At 42.9% G+C, this 18949-nt stretch overlaps 1 protein-coding gene across 8 annotated transcripts in view; it reads right to left on the bottom strand.

Annotated features, from left to right (window-relative positions):
• Positions 1-18949, bottom strand: part of YIPF1 (Yip1 domain family member 1) — a 62494-nt gene that overhangs the window by 7517 nt on the left and 36028 nt on the right. For all 8 annotated transcript variants that reach the window (XM_073593492.1, XM_073593494.1, XM_073593491.1 and 5 more), the window contains 3 exons: positions 12355-12521; positions 1802-1984; positions 381-479 (listed from right to left, as the gene is read on the bottom strand). In XM_073593492.1, coding sequence (XP_073449593.1) covers positions 387-479; positions 1802-1984; positions 12355-12521 — 443 coding nt within the window. In that variant the 3' untranslated portion in view covers positions 381-386. The remainder of the gene's footprint in view (positions 1-380; positions 480-1801; positions 1985-12354; positions 12522-18949) is intronic.

The following is an 18949-nucleotide window of genomic DNA, read 5'->3' as shown; positions in this document are numbered from 1 at the left end:
TGCAAAGGGAGTAATAGGTCTCATGCCACCTTTACAGATCAAAGCTTAAGACAAAAATGCCCTATGGTATGGATGGCCTTGTCTGTGACCTTCATAGCAGTGAAACTTATAAAAAATGCTACTTTTTCCCCTCTTTTAACTGGCATTATCTGTTAACATTTTCGTGTAGCCTGTGGATGAGACATATTAGATATGACAAGAGGAGTGACCATATTGGTGCCCATTAGAGATTACGAGACCCCATTACCAGTAAGAATTTTGTTACGGAAAATGTTTTTATTGCTTTTCTGAAATTTTATTGCAATGATGGTTTATGATCAGTTTAGAAACAAACAGTGCTTTGTGATTTTTTTGTTTTTTTTATTAGACAGAACCATTACCTCTCATCAATGACTCTGCACTTCCCCCGTTGTTGTGCGGACTACAGACATGACAGGGTGCGCAGTGAGGTCAATTTGTGGTTGATCAAAGAAATATTCCTTTAAATAGGAAGAAAAAAAAATAGAAATTACACTTTTCATACAAAAATGGCTCCAGCATTGGTGATATTTCAGAATTTACAGAGGCATTTTTAAACACAAACAAAACAGAGGAATAATTTCCACAGCTATATTTACAATCTGGTTAGCAGTGGTTCCATCTGCAAAACTCCACACCAAGAGATTTCTATTTTATAAGAGTGGCTCTGTGTGATCCTGTCCGGTCTCCCTGCACAGAATTCTTTTCAAAATTTGTTTGAATTCTAAAAGGTTATGATTACTGGTCTTTTCTAAAGAAAGAACCTATGAAATGTTTGGCAGTAGAATTCCTAACAATGAACAATTCATAGGTCCTGCACCAAACCAACTGTTTCTAAATCCCAACACTGTGTTGTAACCTAAACCTGGCAAAGTGTGGTAATAAAAAAGAAGAATGAATATTATTTCAACTAGCCAGCTGGCTAACTAACCCCACTTTCATTGGCAAAGTATTGCATAATTCCTATGTGTTCTGAAAGAAGTCCATTGTTTAAAGAACTGAATGGCCTGGTTCACACTAGCGCAATTTCAGAAGTGACTTGAGTTGCACAGAATTGCATGACATGGGGAAATCGCATCAATGCAAATCTCTGTGTGGTTCGATTTTGGAAAAGTTTCCTGTGCTATTTTGGTGAAATTTACAGTGCAATTTGGCTCCATAGAATTTGAGTTGCACTACATAATTGGACTGAAAATTGCATCAAAATATCATTGCAGTAGTGTGATTTAAGCCTCAGTCATCAGACATCAGTGATTCATCCCTTATCAGATGGCAAAGTCAAAAGTTTAATTCAGGGTACAGGAACTTCAAAGCAAACTTGTGCAAGAAGCATGCCGATAGGTGAAGGGAGCATAGAGATTAGTTTATCAGTGTGCTTATTCTTCCATCACCATCTACCAAAGCATAGAGAGGAGAGCTATGAAAAGTGAAAGCGAAATTACAGCAGAGAAAGATTATGTCCCCTTCCAACTGTTTAGTTAACTGTTAGCAGCTATGCTTATCTAGAAGCTGAACTCCAGGTTACCTGTTCACCATGGCAGGCAGTCTCACTTCAGAATGAGTTTTCTACACAGCAACAGAATTTAGCAAAAAAATTTGGGAAATATTTTTTGGGGTGGGAGCTATAAAAATATCATGCTACAGCTGTTGTATAGGTCCCAATAAATAGACTAGGGTTGGAGAGTCACACAGCTGCCTATTATGCCTCTGCATAATCATGCATCATCCTTCTCTTGCATCTAATTTGGCTCTTTTGCCTTAGAACAGTATGGTGTTAACTTACCCCACAACCAACTGCCAGCAGAACATGAAGCACCATTATCGCCACTAGAGTGGAGATGGCAACTTTTCTGTTATCTTCCCGTACAGCTGGCCAAAATGTGAGCATGAGCACAGCTCCAGACAAAGACATGGCTAAAGACATGAGGACCCAGCGCAGGATTTCTGAATGAATGATCCACAGGACCTGTAAGGAGAAAGCAATTCGAACAGAGAATGACATAAAGTGGGAAACACAGAGCACAGGCTTTTATATATCATAGCTTAATGAGATTTAGAAATATGGAGATATGAATACAAGCCCTAGCTCATTATTGGGCAATTGCCGACTTTCTAGTTAGGCAACTGAAAACTCTAGCTTGATCAGCTATATATAAAAGGACTAATCTTAACTATAGGGCAAACAGAGGTACAAAAAAACCCAATGACGTCTTTATGTTGGCAACAGATAGTTTTTTATAAGCAACCTTATGGATAAATACTACATTAAACATAAATCATGACATTTAGGGCTGATTCACACCTATGCAGGTTGCAGTTTGCATATTCCAGGTGCATTTTGCGTTATTCAATACACGTTTTCGATCCATTGAAGTCTATGGAACCAAAAACCAGAAAAAAAGTCCCTGGCCCTTTCCATAAAATGCACAGATGTGAACGACATCCATAGAGAACCATGTTAAATGGACTGTAGTGTGTTTCTGCAGAACTGAAAACACACTAAAAAATGCATAGGTGTGACCCAGACCTAAGGGCTCATTCACACAATACAGCATGAAAAGCGATGGGAAAACAGAGCAGATTTCACTTGCAGACACATCAGTTTTCATGCACGTTTCAGTCAGTTTTCATGCACGTCAGTTACGTGCCCTGTTCACATCAATGTTGATGTCACGTCAGTTTTTTTTTCCGTTGCAGATTCCTGCGCAAAAAAAAATCTGCACGTTGTGGCGTGAATAGGACACATAAAGAATGCCCTTGCAGAACGCATGCAGAAAAACGGACACCTCTGCACCATGGTGTGAACGAGGCCTTATACAAGGGAAAAAGCCTGCCTACCTACTTACACAATACTCCATTTTTCACCAAGGCATTGCTGCACTGTTCCAGTCCACCCTGCTGCTTTTTGATGTTAACCTTACGATTTATTTATTTCATATGATATGAAAACCCCTGTTTTTAAAACAAGAGAACTTTCCCTAACTCGCTCACTGCAAACTCCTTGCTATTTCTTGTATACAGAAGCCATTTGTTAAAATGTCAGAGCTAAGAGATTTTTCAAATTCCAATCTATCTTAATAGTTTGAGTGTGACTGATGACACAAGAAGCAGAGAGGAAGATGAGTAGCACAGAATTTAGGAAGTACAACTGTCAGGACCCTGTGAGGTGCTCAATGGAATTTTTCTACAGTGCGATACTGAAGATTAAAAGTGATTGTAAAGGGTTTTTTAAAAAAAAAATAACAAACCTGTTATACTTACCTGCTCTGTGCAAGGGTGTTTTCGGGGGTGGCCCGCCTGCGCTCCTGGCTCCTCCTCTTCATCGGGTGCCCCCCACGGGAAGCCGCTTTCCATGGGGGCACCCGCGCGGGCTCGCTCACAAGTCCTGCTGCTGCGTCCATTTACACAGACAGTGGGACTCGGACCCGCCCCCTGCTCCTGTGTCACTGGATTTGATTGACAGCAGTGGGAGCCAATGGCTCCTGCTGCTATCAATCTGCCCGATGAGGACAGAGACAGCGCCTGGAGCCGTTGGGCTTGTGCACATCGTTGGATCGGATCAGGCTCAGGTAAGGAAAAGGAGGGCTCTGGGGGAAGCAGCAGCAAAGAAGGTTTTTCAGCTTAATGCATAGAATGCATTAAGCTGAAAAACCTTGAGACTTTACAATCACTTTAAGGCAAAATGAGTGGGTATAGAAATGTATTCTTTCATCTCTTGGTATTTAAAAGAAAGAACTTCCTGAGAATGAACCTTGGAGAAAAACCTTACCATCATCGGGTTATATCTCACTCAGAGGCAATAAATATCTTGCTCTTCTGCTGGGTCACTTTTATTGCTTTGAAAAGACTTATACAGATGAACAGTACAATTCTTGTACTTAACATGTACATTACTAAGTGGTAGTTTGACCCATATGTATTATTTGATAACATGGTAAAAGCTAGAACTTGCTTTTGATGTAAAATAGAAACAAAACTAGACAACTACCAGCCGTCACTCGTCTCTGTCAGCAGTGTTAAGCCAAAATAACTAAGGAGAAAAGGGAGCAGATTTTAATACTATGGATCAACTGTGACTAATGTTTTTTGTGTCAGGAGACACAATGGGCAGTTAAAAAAAAAAAAGTCTGACATTCGCCCCGTTCGGCCAGCTTCTGTCGGACGTGCATGCTGGAAAACCAGGATCCGACTGACTCCCATTCAGCACTCTTTGCCAATGGTCATCTCCCTGTCAGAACACAACAGCTCAGCTGTGGAGATCACTGAACTAACCTCCCATGGTTAGTACAGCCATTCTGACCGAAGCAGTCAGTTTTTTTTTGTGCAGCCCACTGGGTTGCACAAAAAAAAAAGAACTGTAGTGTGTACCCGGCTTTAGCGTAGGATTGGATCTAGTGTATTCAGGTACTTGTTTCAATCTTCACAGAAGCCACTCAAATGCACCATGGATTGCAAGCCTGTTGCCCCTGAAAATTTAAATAAAATTTGGGACCCTTAGGCGACCTCAAGCTGTACTATACCACCGGATACTTCAGGTGATACTTAGTGTTACTAAACCCAGGACCCTGCATTCACTATATCTGGTCTCCCACAGTACACAGAACATGGAAATGCAATTATTTTAGTAAATATCAACAGCTAAATACCTTTTCTCATCAGCAGTATATAGATAGCAGTCTTGTGATTTCTATCAGTTCCTGGTGAAGCTTGTAGGAGGAGTTTTCAAACTGCACTGAGCTGTTCTATGAGGCTGCAGGACCCCTGACCCTCTGTCTGGACAGTGCTGATTGTCCCTGTGCTGATCACATGCACTCCCCCAAGAACAAAAAAACTCTAGCAATACACACCGAACTGAGCATGTGCAGCCTGACTTCAAAGACTCTGTTTTATTCAGACTTGTCCAGGGGGACAGTTCAGGGAGGGGAGAATCTGTGCATACAAGAGCAAGAAGCCTTTTTACACAATGCAAAAGATTAACCCCTTAGGTTCCACAGTGAGTAAAACCAGCATGCTTTAATGCATATACAGACTGATTTTACTGTTGTGGGTTTAGTAATACTTTGAGGTGCTGATTGGACCTATGGTTTACTTGCTTGAAAATTATTCTGCTGCCTATATAAATTGTTTGTTAATGTTGGAAGGCAACATGGTTTAATATCATATTTCTGGAGTATTACTGCCTGGTTGATACAGCCATTTGGCCCAAGTTGGAATTTGTCGTCTTGGAATGCCAGTACAGCAGGTTTACCCAACAGGGCTATGTAACTGAAGAATGCATATCAGAACCTTCATCTGGAAGAAAGGAGTCACGTATAACCCCTGGCGGGGGAGTATGGGATAGGAGAGCTTGGCTTCAAACCACCTGGTGTAATGAAGATTGAAGTGCCTAATTACCATGACTGCAAACAAAGCATCAAAGGCCAGCTGTTACTGAAGGATGACCCGGTGTTTCGTCAGATTAGGTGACCCGTCAGAACATGTAACGGAAGTGAGGTTTCGTCGCCTTATCTTGCTACACCCCCGCACTCCTGCACAGTAAGTATACAGCGAGAAGGCGGCAAGCGGATATCTTGTTACACCCACTGGAGTTTTCCATTTCACTTACTTTTAACAGTAAACGGAGCTTATATAGTCAAATTGAGTATTTTGAAATACGTCTGACTGTTTAGATGTTGAATTTTAAAAGCAGTGGCGAGCCTGCAGATCTCACAGGTTTGCGGATCTGGCAGAACACTGCTGCTTTGAAAAATCAACATGAAAACAGTCAGACATATTTCAAAATACTCAATTTGACAATATAAGCTCAGTTTACTGTTAAAAATAAGTGTGGAATGCAAGACGCCAGTGGGTGTAACAAGGTGTCCGCTTGCCGCCTTCTCACTGTATCCCTACTGTGTAGGAATGCAGGGTGTAGCAAGATGGCGGCGACGAAACATCACTACCGTTACAAATTCTAATGTGTCGCCTAATCTGACGAAACTCCGGATCAAATAGCGGTGATTCATGGACGAATGCTGCTCCTAGTGGACACCAGTGATGGGAGTAAGTCACACATGTGCAAGTCACAAGCAAGTCTCAAGTCTTAACCTTCAAGTCACAAGCAAGTCCCAAGTTACTGTGGGGAAAAGCAAGCAAGTCAAGTTGAGTCCCTGCTAGAAGTCAAGCAAGTCAAGTCATTTATTTTGGTCAAGTCACAAATTAAGTCAAAATACTGATCTACCCCGAAGCCGGGACTCGGGGGGAGCTTTCTTTTGGGGGGGGGCGCTTTTGCCTAGGCCAAGACACAGCACTGGTGGTGCCAAGTCATTGCAAGTCAAATAGCCCAAGTCAAGTCGCAAGTCATTAGTGTCAAGTCGAGTCATTTATTTAATTTTGTCAATCAAGTCGCAAGTCCTCAAACAGGTGACTCGAGTCTGACTCGAGTCAAGTCATGTGACTCGAGTCCCCCACCTCTGGTGGACACTACAGCATGCTTCCTGGAGGATGGGCAGAAGAAGAGATTAGGAAGGATTGAATCTTATGGAGCTTTCATTGGATAGATAGGCGGACAGTGGGTGTTTGTGTGGGTGGTGTCTGAGTGGGCTTTAAAAGTAATGATCAGCCTAAAATTCTCTCTTGGCTCTTGCCCATTGAGCCCAGCTGAGATACCGAATACAAGGACGCCCTTACGTAAAGTATCATCTATGCTCTTTTGTTTTATATGCTCTGTAATATTCTTCTTAGTATTTTATGTTAGCGTTTCTACTCTCTTTATAATAAATGAGATCCTTGCTTATTTAAACAGTGTACATTTTATAGCTAGCATTGTTGTTGTACCATCACCATTAACTTTATCAGAACTTTGATAGACTAGCTGACTATAGGAATAGACAAGTTAATGTATACCGGTATTTATAATATATAACTTACCCCATATTTATTTCAGTTGACAGTTTATATTTTACGTATTTTGATGAACCAGTGTTGTATAACTGTCCTTTCATTATATATTATCGGTGTATTAAGTGGACATCTGGTTTGCATTGTATGGCAATACTTGAGCTGTGACTGCTCAATTCTCTTTTTGTTTTTGTCTGTGTTTTCTATGTATATGTGTATATTTTATATACCGTAAAATAAAAGTTACCTTTAATAAAAAAATATTTCAAGCCTTTTGACCAGCAATGCGCCCCACAGAATGAAAAAATATATCTGAGCACTGGCCAAAAAGCCACATGGATTCACATGTGCATCCAGTACCATGCCCAACAAGCCTTAGGCTACGATCTGGAACGGTTAAACTCCAATTCCTGTCAAACAACCCCCAAGCACCCAGTGCAAACAAAGACTGTACTGAGCTGATGCTTTCACGTTCTACAAGGGGCTAGTTAACACTGCCTGCCCCAGCAAGCATCCCTGCTAGGGAGGGCAATTAGAACTTGGGCAGAACACTGCTCAAATATCACAAGTTTTGCATTAGGATTGCCATTAGAACATAACTGATCCAGCTGATCTAAACAAAGAGTTCTTTCTGCCAAATTATTTTACCATTTATTTTTACATTATCTACAGAGGAAAAAGTAGTGCATGACGTGTTAAAGCTCAATAACTCCAGGATAAACCTATTTTTACTGTACCTCTTAGGAAAATTTCACCCCTCAATTTCTGGTTTGATCAATCCTGTCAAATAATAAGTGCAAAAAGTTTGGTCGTTTTCTGACCCTTCCCCGCTTTATCTAAATCTATAAAATAACAATAATAAAAAATATAAAAGAAAGGAGGAGGTGGTGTTCCAATAGTATAGTTATGCTGGCCATGAAACAATCAATTTTTTTTCATTCAACCTGTGGTTTGCACCTTTGCAGGACAAAAAAAAAAAAAGTCAGTCAATGCCCCCATCAACAAAGTCTGTGTTTATGGGGGAATCCCTCCTGCGGAGCTATTGTGTTCTCCCGTTGGGAGAACCGTCCCAGCCAAGAGAACACACAGTGGTTATTGCCAGCGGCTATAGCCACTAGTAAATGCATAAATAATTCATCAGGCTGGTTGTACCCAAGCTGATCAATCAACTTTGGTACAATCAGCCTGCGCATACATGGTTCAAATCTCAGCTGGTCCCGATAAACCAGCAGATTTGAACCATCTATGGCCAGCTTTAAAACCTCTCACAAGTTTTCATTGCCCAAAAGACAAAAAAGCAGTGCTCTATGAGTAGGAGCCAAAAAGATATATAAATCTACATGAACCATGGACTGGATTCAAACTTAGTTTATTGCACTGTAGACAGTTACCCAGCAAATTGCAAAGGCTGTTGGTGCTGGTACAAAATTACAGCAGGTAATAAAAAGCATATAGCTATGTAACTGTATTATATTAAAAATAAAAACGGTCTTTTGATTCCTGATCCCCATTTCTCCAGTGGTTGGCAGCTGCACTGGGTATCAGTTTTATCCACATATCTCCACATATGACTGACAGTTTCTAGCGCTTCAGGAACTTGTTGTTTGTCAAGTTTTCATTGCCGACTGTATCTATCTAAGGACATTTCACCCGACTTACTGTCCTGTGATGGATATCAGAACAGGAAGGGAAGTATTCTTAACAGAGAGACAGACAACATTTAAAACCTCACAGATGTCCTAGTCTTTCACCATTATGACCACAACTGATAGTTTTGGCTGGAGCTGGGATTTAATCCAACATCTCATATACCAGGCATCACTAAATGGCAGACTGCGGTCCGGTTCCGGCCCCAGTAGCCATACTACCCGGACCGCAGCCTCACCAAATAGTTGCCTGTGTGTCCTCTTCCCGCCGCTGGATCGCCTGCCTGCCTTGTGCTGCTATGTTCACAGCATGGCAGACGTGCCCCGCCCCGCCCACGGGGTGAAGGGGGAAGTGCTGTGCAGGACAGGAGTCTACTATCGAGGGGGGGTCAGTCTGTGATGGGGGGGTCAGTCTGTGATTGGGGGGGTCAGTCTGTGATTGGGGGGGGTCAGTCTGTGATTGGGGGGGGTCAGTCTGTGATTGGGGGGGGTCAGTCTGTGATTGGGGGGGGTCAGTCTGTGATTAGGGGGGGTCAGTCTGTGATTAGGGGGGTCAGTCTGTGATTAGGGGGGTCAGTCTGTGATTGGGGGTCTGCGACGTGCACAGGAGGCTGCGATGTGGAGGATATCATGTGAAGTCATAGCACCAATATGACACTCGGACCTTCGCTAGAAGAAAATTTTAATTCACTACCCCTGCATATACAGTATATGTCAAATGCACACCGGACCACAGAAATTAACTCACTGATTTTGAATGCTACAGGATTGGATTTAAACCAAGAGAACCAGACAGTGTATACTCCACTACTCTGCACCCTCTACTGGCATTGGTTTGCTTACAGCGTTGTTTCTCTAACCCATCTTTGACTCCTGCCAAACGTTCTTTCCAAGATTCAACATTTTGTGGGAATATCCACACAAGTAGCTAAATCAGATTGTTGAGGCACAGATTACCCCAAAAGTGTGCATGCGAAGTCACCTGAAAAATATGCACGGTTAGTAAAATTTCAGTGCAAGTTTGGGGAAATTTCTGATTTACTGCATGGTATAGTTCTGCATTACCTCTATCCATAATGGCAAAAAGGCAGTAACCAAATAAATTTCTACTTTTTGACTATACATTTCTTAACCACTTCAATACAGGGCACTTTCCCCCCTTCCTGCCCAGGACAATTTTCAGCTTTCAACGATGTCACACTTTGAATGACAATTGCGCGGTGTACCCAAATTAAATTTTTATAATTTTTTTCCCACAAATAGAGCTTTCTTTTGGTGATATTCAATCACCACTGGGGTTTTTTATTTTTTGCTAAACAAACGAAAAAAGCCTGAAATTTGTTTCTGTTATTAAATTTAGTTTTCTCCTTCACTGACGGGCACTGATGAGGCTGCACTAATGGGCACTGATGAGGCGGCACTGATAAGGTGGTACTGATGAGAAGGCACTAATATGTAGAATTGATGGGCACCAATAGGCTACATGGATATGCAGCACTGATAGACGCCGATAAGGAGGTACTGACAGGCATTACTGATGAGCACTGAAAGGCCTTACGGATGGGCACTGATTGGCACTTTGATGGACACCGATTGGCAATTAGGGTGGGCACCTCTGATGGGGGCTGTGCTGATAATCAATGTGCTGATTAACAGTGCACCCCCCCCCCCCCATGACAGGAGAGATCCAAAACATTTATTGGATGCGTTTTATAGCAGAAAGTAAAAAATGTTTTTTTGTTTATAGTGCAAGAAAAAACCGCAGTGGTGATCAAACACCACCAAAAGAAAGCCCTATTTGTGGGAAAAAACAGATTTTTAAACAAAACAAAACATACACATAATATAACAGTGCAAGTCATACTGGAAACCACTAGGGAGGGTAATAGCTGATGTCCTGAAAGAATTCTAGAAATACCGTTACTGTCTAACTATGGTTTTCTCAAAGCATCTTTCAGGACAGCACCTGGAGAGGATAAGCGAGAAAACTTACTCTAGGGTGGGACCACCGCCTGTAGGACCTTCCGGCCAAAGGCCTGCTCTGAGGCCGATAGTAGATCAACTCTATAATGCCGGATGAACGTAGTGAAACTTGTCCACGTTGTGGCTTTACAGATTTGGTCAGGTGAGGCGCCAGCCCTCTCAGCCCGGATGTTGCAACTGCCCTAGTTGAGTGGGCCTGGATACTATCTGGTGGTATCCACCTCGTCTAAGGATAACTTGTATCTAGACGATCTTTAATCCGACCTCTCCTTATCCTCATCCCCTGAGGCTTGGGGTGAACTAGCCTTGCTTTCAGCCTCCTCCTCTGGAGTCACTCTACTCTCTGGAAGTGGAAGGCAGAGGACTGGATGGTCTGGCTTGACTCCCTGATTGGAGCGCCGGGTGCTTGTCCAAAAAGGAGCGGAACGATTAGTTCTTTTTGTAAGGAGACAAAAAGATCTGAGCTTTGCGGCTGCTTTACTTTCCCTGCTTGTGCTTTACTAGGTCAGCTATACAGTTCTTGCACAGGGTCTTGGTCCTGCTCTCCTTAAGGGACGCTTTGCAGGAAGGGAACCTTTTCTTAGAAGAGGGAAGGGTATGCTTTGTCTTTTTTTTCCCTTGCCTTCTTTAATCATAACAGGAAAGCACCCAATTGGGACCTAAGCATTATCCCCAACATCCCCCCCCCCCCCCCGAGAAAAAGGAAAAAGGGGGGGGGGAGAGAGTGAGAGACTATCATCCAAACCGTGCCCGTGTAACTGGCGCTTGTGGCTCCTGTTCCCGCTATGCTGCTAGCTCCGCCGACTCCATGCTGCAGCGGGTGTAGCAGCTCGCTGTCCTTTTTTCTAAACTCCCGGCCTCACGGAAGTCTATGCCATTCAGGACCCACTCCCCGACTTCCTGCGTTCCACAGGCCGGAACCAGTGCCTCCCCCTTCCAGAAATGACGTCACCCGCCATCCGGACCTGGAACAAACAGAGACACGGGAATCCCCTGGCTCCATGCTCCAAGAATGGGATGAACTATCCCGGCCGGCCCAAGCTCTTGCCGAGTAGGGAAGAAGGGGGGGGCTCCAGAGCGTCCCCCACACATATGGGAGGATGCTGGGATGGCCTAATAGGACCGCAAAGTCCAAAGTAAAAAATAAACAAAAAAAAATAATAAGGTGAGCCATGCATCCACACTCAGGACCTCTGCCTAGAGAGCGCAGCCCACCCACAGTTCCCCGCAGCGCTTCCACCATGGCGGAGGAAACACTACAACTGAGGCCATGGTGGAAGTGGTCTGCCTTAAAAAGTGTTAATCGCAGTGTTTCCTGGGAAGTTGGGTGGAGCTACTCTCTCTCCAGGTGCTGTCCTGAAAGACGCTTTGAGAAAATAAGGACATACATTTTATTTGGGTACAGCGTCGCACGTCTGCGCAATTGTCAGTTAAAGTAATGAAGTGCCGTATTGCAAAAAATGGCCTGGTCAGGAAGGGGGCGGTAAATTTTCCAGAGCTGAAAAGGTTAAATAAAAAACAGAAGGGCTCTATATAATATACTAATGGAAAATTTGGGCTCAGAATATTTCCTTATGTTTACGATTAACAAATATGTCCTTCTTTATGTAAACAGGAACTTACTGTGCTTTGGCAGAGCCTGGCACTGTGTGTTTGTGCTGGCAGACAGGAACATACTGTATCACGTGTGCTTCCTTCTCTATGGCAAAAAGGTTACTGCATATTTTAGGTGTACTGTGTCTAAATAAAGCTCCTTGTTTCTATAATTAATGCTTATAAGAACAAGAACTGGTTAACGTGTTCACGAATGGCTGTCGGATGGACTTACAGAAGTGGGGATGTAAATGAACAGCGAGTATCCATAAACACACACTATTTCCAAGAAAGAGTAGGACACCATACTCATTACTTTGCTGTGTCTCCACGATAGGAAGCCCCAGAGAGCCAGAGGCACCAACCAGGCATATGCATAAATGGCAGTGGCAGCAATGGAAACTGCAAGAAACAAAAAAACACACAAAATGGTGAATGGATATGGACAGAGGAAAAATGATTACGGGACAATTTGCCACGAGTCCTGGAGAGCCAAGTTAGCTGTGATCTATGTGGAACAGACACTATCAATTGTATCAGTGCTTAGTGAGCTTAGCCTTTAACCAGCTGCATACCCTGGGAATACTAGGTATGCTCATTAAAGGGTGTACCTAGCTGTGTCTCTTCCCACTTGCCTTTGCCTCTGTGCCAGTGGAAACTGCAGGGATAGCCGGGTCCCAGTCTGTGTCTAGGAAGTGCAAGCAGAACCACAGTTTGTTAATTCAATAAAACTCTCTAATTGAAGACATAAGAGATGTTGGTTGAACTGTCCACCCAACACTTTGTAAAACAAATATAAACAGGAGGGTCCCAACTCCAGGGAGTGATTGCATTAGAATGTGACATCTGTATAGCATGGACATTTTATGTTTTAAATCATAAAGAAGTTCAAAAGGGCATTCAATAAATACAAACTAGGAAATTACGGTCATATAAAGACTGGTATATATTTAGTATACAACATATTAATTACAATGTGATAGTTACAGTGGGGAAAATAATTAATTTGATCCCCTGCAGATTTTGCAAGTTTGCCCACTTACAAAGAAATGAAGGGTCTATAATTTTTTATCATAGGTATTTTAAATGATAGAGACAGAATATCAACCAAAAACCCAGGAAAAAAAAAACCACATGATATAAATGTTATAAATTGAGTTGCAGTTTAGTGAGTAAAGTAAGTATTTGATCCCCAAGCAAAACACGACTTAGACCCCTTTCACACTGGGGCGGTTTTCAGGCGCTTTAGCGCTAGAAATAGCCTCTGCTAAGCGCCTGAAAACCGCCTCTCATTCATTCCAGTGTGTCTTTTTACACAGGGGCGCTTGGGGGACAGGAAAAGAAAAAAGTCCTGCAAGCAACATCTTTGGGGGCGAGTTAGGAGCGCTGTATACCCTTTTTTGGGGTTAAAAGTGCCCCGCTATCGGCCTGAAAAGAGGCGCAAAAGCGGCTCTTAAACAGCGGTAAAGTGTCGCTAAAACGAGCGGCCCCAGTGTGAAAGGGGTCTTAGTACTTGGTGGAGAAACCCTTGTTGACAAGCACAGAGGTAAGACGTTTCTTGTATTTGGTTACCAGGTTTGCACACATCACAGGAAGGATTTTGGTCCACTCTTCTTTACAGATCTTCTTTAACTCCTTACGGTTTCTTGGCTGTCGCTTGGCAACTCAAAGTTTCAGCTCCCTATAGGATTAGGGTCTGGAGACTGGCTAGGTCACTATGAGCTTAATGTGCTACTCTTGAGCCACCCCTTTGTTGCCTTGGCGGTATGTTTTGGGTCATTGTCATGCTGGAAGACCCATCCATGACCCATCTTCTGTGTTCTTGCTGAGGGACGAAGGTTCTCATCCAAGATTTTACAATACATGGCCCCATCCATTGGCCCCTCAATTCCGCAAAGTTGGCCTGTACCTTTAGCAGAGAAACAGCCCCAAAGCATAATGTTTCCACCTCCGTGCTTGACTGAAAGATGGTGTTCTTAAGCTCATAGTCAACATTTTCTTCCTCCAAGCATGGCAGGTTGAGGTAATGCCAAAGAGCTCAATTTTAGTCTCATCTGACCACAGCACTTTCTCCCAATCCTTCTCTGAATCATTTAGATGTTCATTGGCAACCTTCAGGCAGGCCTGTACATGTGCCTTTTTGAGGAGGGGGACCTTGCGGGTGCTGCAAGATTTCAATTCATGGTGGTGTATTGTGTTACCAAAGGTTTGTTTGGCGACTGTGGTCCCAACTGCCTTGAGATCATTCACAAGCTCCTCTCATGTAGTTCTGGGCTGATCCCTCACTTTTCTCATGATCATCCTTACCCCATGAGGCAAAATCTTGCATGCAGCTCCAGACTGAGGGCGATTGATGGTTATTTTGTATTTATTCCAAGTTGTCTCCTTCTTACGAAGCTTCTTGCTGATGGTCTTGTAGCCCATTGCAGCCTTGTGCAGGTCTACAATCTTGTTCCTGATGTCCTTTGACAGTTCTTTGGTCTTCCCCATGATAGTGAAGTTTGAATGGAAGAAAGATTCTGTGGACAGGTGTCTTATACACATAACGAGTTAGGAGCATCTTCTTAGAAAAGGACAGGACTATTCTGTACATGAGCACATACTGTAGCCAGTCTGTGGGAGCCAGACTTATTTTTGGCTGGTAGGGGATCAAATACTTATTTTACTGAACTGCAACTCAATTTATAACATTTGTATAATGTGTTTTTTCAGGATTTTTAGTTGATATTCTGTCTCTAATATTTAAAATACACCCATGATAAAAATGATAGACCCTTCAAATCTGCAGGAGATCAAATAATTATTTTCCCCACTGTATCTCAATTATGTATCGTTTGTATGTACACTACATAGTATCAAGTGGACCTATACACAAAATCCTCAAAAACCTAAGAGCCCTGCAGGGGTGGACAAAATAAAATAAAAAAAAAAATTCACAGAATAACAGAAAGGCTTAAAACACTTAAAGGATAAGTACAGCCAAAGCTTGTTTGGCTATTCTTCTCCTGTGGATCACAGGAGTGCAGTTCGGTCTGCACTCCTGTGACCAGTTTTCAGCAGACAGCGGGCTAAAGCCGGTCCAGGCTCGGGCAAGATCCTGACATTGAAGTCGGGTCCTGCCCGTATGCCTAGACCGGCACCCAGCTCAGCCTCTAAAAAAAAAGTCCATACTTCACTTTTAATTTTGGAAAATGTTGTTTATGCAGAAATTCATGTATGAACAGAAACTTACACATTTGGTCAGGTGATTCTGCTGAAGGGGACAATTAGAATTTAGACTGGTTTATCGTACTGTAAGTGGTGATCATGTGATCAAATTTTAGATACGTGAGCAGAACTAAAAGGGAACCTGAAGCATATTTTAGTGACTCTGTTATTCCCAATGTTTCAGTTAACAAGACTGTTAATTGTTAATACCCGAGAACTGGTCCACTAAAATGGGATTTGTGTACTTAAATACATTTCTTGTAGTTCATGGAGAGACACCGGGATTCGATGACTGCTGAGTTATACTGCCACCTACAGGAGGATTTGGAGAAATAAAAATAAAAAAAAGTGCCAGTTTGGTATAACTCCTCCTACTACCAGCATGCCTTGTTTTTATAGACAAGCACCAAGAGGGGTGGGACCTGTGTCCCTAAATTAACTGCAAGAAATAATTTTTATGGTAAAGTACAAAAAAAAAAAAATTCTTTAGCGTTCATTAAGGGATTCAATGACTGTTGAGCTATCCATAAGAAGTCCAACTGAGGGGTGGGCAAAAGCAACAAAACGCTAACAGGCTCATAAAAGAAACATCATAACTGACAGGCTGCCTGTAGCTCAAAGAGCTACCAGAAGACCTTATACTTGAAAACAGCATCAGAAGAGCCTTGAACATCCAACTGGTACTCGAGTGTTCAAACTCTGTTCCACCTGAACATCCAAAAGAATGCTAAATTTGCTATATTGCATTGCCCTATCCTGGGCTTATTTTCTCGCCAACAAAAATTGGCATCCTACCTGTTTGTATTGGCTAAGAGGATGATTGCCCAGGCCTTGAAGAAACCCACAGTCCTCTTTTAGAGAACAAGAGACCATATGACAGCTATGATGCTTAAATTAACAAATATCCAGAATCCTTAAGGAAAACCCACAGTCCACTTTTAGGGAACAAGAGACCATATGACAGCTATGATGCTTAAATTAACAAATATCCAAAATCCTTAAGGAGTCACATGCCAAGTTCCTTAAGATTTGGGAACCATAGTTGGTGTATGCCTTTCCTACTCTCCCCACGACTAGTGTGGGTCGGCTTTGACTGGCGCCCTCGATGATCCCGAGCCCCTGCCTCCCCTTCCTCCTCTTGGCCTTGCCTTCTCTCCTCTTTCTTGTTTCATTTTCCTTTGATCTTCCTTTCTTGACGGTACTCTGTGCCCTCTTCCAATATTTGTATGCATCCAGAACATACTGCACCATTGGCTGGAATTTCATATGTCCAGGTTTGCACCACCAGCTAAGGGGATCTTCCCTGGACTTTTCCTGTTTTGTATTCATGTCTATTATGATCGATTGTGGAGGTTACTCCTCCCTTTTTGCTAGCACCGTGTAGGCCTGCCTATACTCATGTTGCTAGTTCTAGCCCCTGCGAATTAGGTTCTTTTTCCTGTCACTTGGTTTTAAATGAATAAAAATTCTTGAACCAGAACATCCACCTGGTAAAACTTGGAGAACATGTGAACAGAGGACCAAGTAGCAGTCTTGAAAATCTGGGAAAGAGTAGCTGGATGCCAAAAAGCCAGCAAAGTGCTCACAGATCTACTTAGTGCACTTTGACAGGAAAGGGGGAAACCCAATCCTAAAGCCTATAGGCTTGAATTAGGATTTTTCTAAACCACTGAGTAATGGTGGAAAGACAGGCAGGTTCCCCTTTTTGGGGATCATGCAGAATGACAAAGAGAAAGTCGGTCTTTATAGTGGAAGCATTGAAAACTACATCCAGGCAATAAAGGGAGATCTCCTGATGAATTGATGCCAGACAGATGAATGGAAAAACAATGTCCTGGTTAAAGTGAGAGAATGAAAACACCTTACAGAAGTTCTGGGCCTTAACACAGCCTGAATCAAATTCAAAACACACGCAGGTCACTGGGAAGTTCACAGGAGGAGACACATGGAGATCCACCTTGAATGACCATCTTAAATCAAGAAATGGGAAGCTAGTGGTCTTTAAAACGAGACTATAAGCGAAAAGATCTGGTCCTTCATGGTACTCAGTGCCATGTGTTGATCCAGGTCTCACTGAGAATTTTCTGGGCGGAAAGTTTCTCTCATTGCACCAAAGTATTCCTTCAACATGTGATGATAGACCTTGTAGAAAGTGGATTTCCTCGCTTTCAGCATCATGCAAATCACTGATTCTTAGATGCTCCTGTCCCTCAAGACCTGACCTATAAAAGTAATGCTGGTAAACTGTTCCTTGAGACAGAAAATCTGGACAATCTGAAAGAGCCCTTGCAGCATCTGCCAGGAGTCTGATTGGCTTGGAGTACTCCATCTATTTGGGCCCGTCTGGAGCTATGAAAATCACTGGAATATCCTTCATCCCAATCAATTGCAGCAGACGAGGAAGGGGTTTAAGAGGAAAAAAGGCATGCATCAGGCTGTACTAATGCCAAGGAGCCACTAACGCATCCACGGTTTCCATCAGAGATCTCTGCATCTGGAGAAAAACCTGCCCATTTTGCAGTTTAATCTAGAGGCCAGGAGGTCTACATTAGTGATGAGCTTCGAGTTCGAGTCGAACTCATGTTCGACTCGAACATCGGCTGTTCGCCAGTTCACCTAACAGCGAACAATTTGGGGTGTTCCCGGCAAATTCGAAAGCCGTGGAACACCTTTTAAAAGTCTATGGGAGAAATCAAAAGTGCTAAAAGGCTTATATGCAAGGTATTGTCATAAAAAGTGTTTGGGAACCTGGGTCCTGCCCCAGGAGACAAGGATCAATGCAAAAAAAAGTTTTAAAAATCGTACGTTTTTTCGGGAGCAGTGATTTTAATAATGCTTAAAGTGAAACAATAAAAGTGTAATATCCCTTTAAATTTCGTACCTGGGGGGGGTGTCTATAGTATGCCTGTAAAGGGGCGCATGTTTCCTGTGTTTAGAACAGTCTGACAGCAAAATGACATTTCAAAAGGAAAAAAAGTCATTTAAAACTACTCGCGGCTATAATGAATTGGCGGTCTGACAATACACATAAATGTTCATTGATAAAAACGGCATGGGAATTCCCCACAGGGGAACCCCGAACCAAGATTAAAAAAAAAAAAATGACATGGGGGTCCCCCTAAATTCCATACCAGGCCCTTCAGGTCTGGTATGGATATTAAGGGGAACCCCGGCCAAAATGTAAAAAAGAAAATTGCATGGGGTCCCCCTCAAAATCTATACCAGACCCTTCAGGCCTGGTATGAATTTAAAGGGGAACCCCGCAGGAAAAGAGGGGGGACGAGAGAGCGCCCCCCCCTCCTGAACCGTACCAGGCCACATGCCCTCAACATTGGGAGGGTGCTTCGGGGTAGCCCCCCAAAACACCTTGTCCCTATGTTGATGGGGACAAGGGCCTCATCCCCACAACCCTTGCCCGGTGGTTGTGGGGGTCTGTAGGCGGAGGGCTTATCGGAATCTGGAAGCCCCCTTTAACAAGGGGACCTCCAGATCCCGGCCCTCCCCTGTGTGAAATGGTAAGAGGGTACAAAAGTACCCCTACCATTTCACAAAAAAACTGTCAAAATGTTAAAAATGACAAGAGACAGTTTTTGACAATTCCTTTATTTAAATGCTTCTTCTTT

Source organism: Aquarana catesbeiana, linkage group LG07 (assembly GCF_042186555.1).
Source record: "Aquarana catesbeiana isolate 2022-GZ linkage group LG07, ASM4218655v1, whole genome shotgun sequence".
In the NCBI taxonomy this organism is placed as follows: domain Eukaryota; kingdom Metazoa; phylum Chordata; class Amphibia; order Anura; family Ranidae; genus Aquarana; species Aquarana catesbeiana.
Note: the sequence above shows the minus strand (reverse complement) of the source record. Positions and strands in the feature narration are given on the sequence as shown.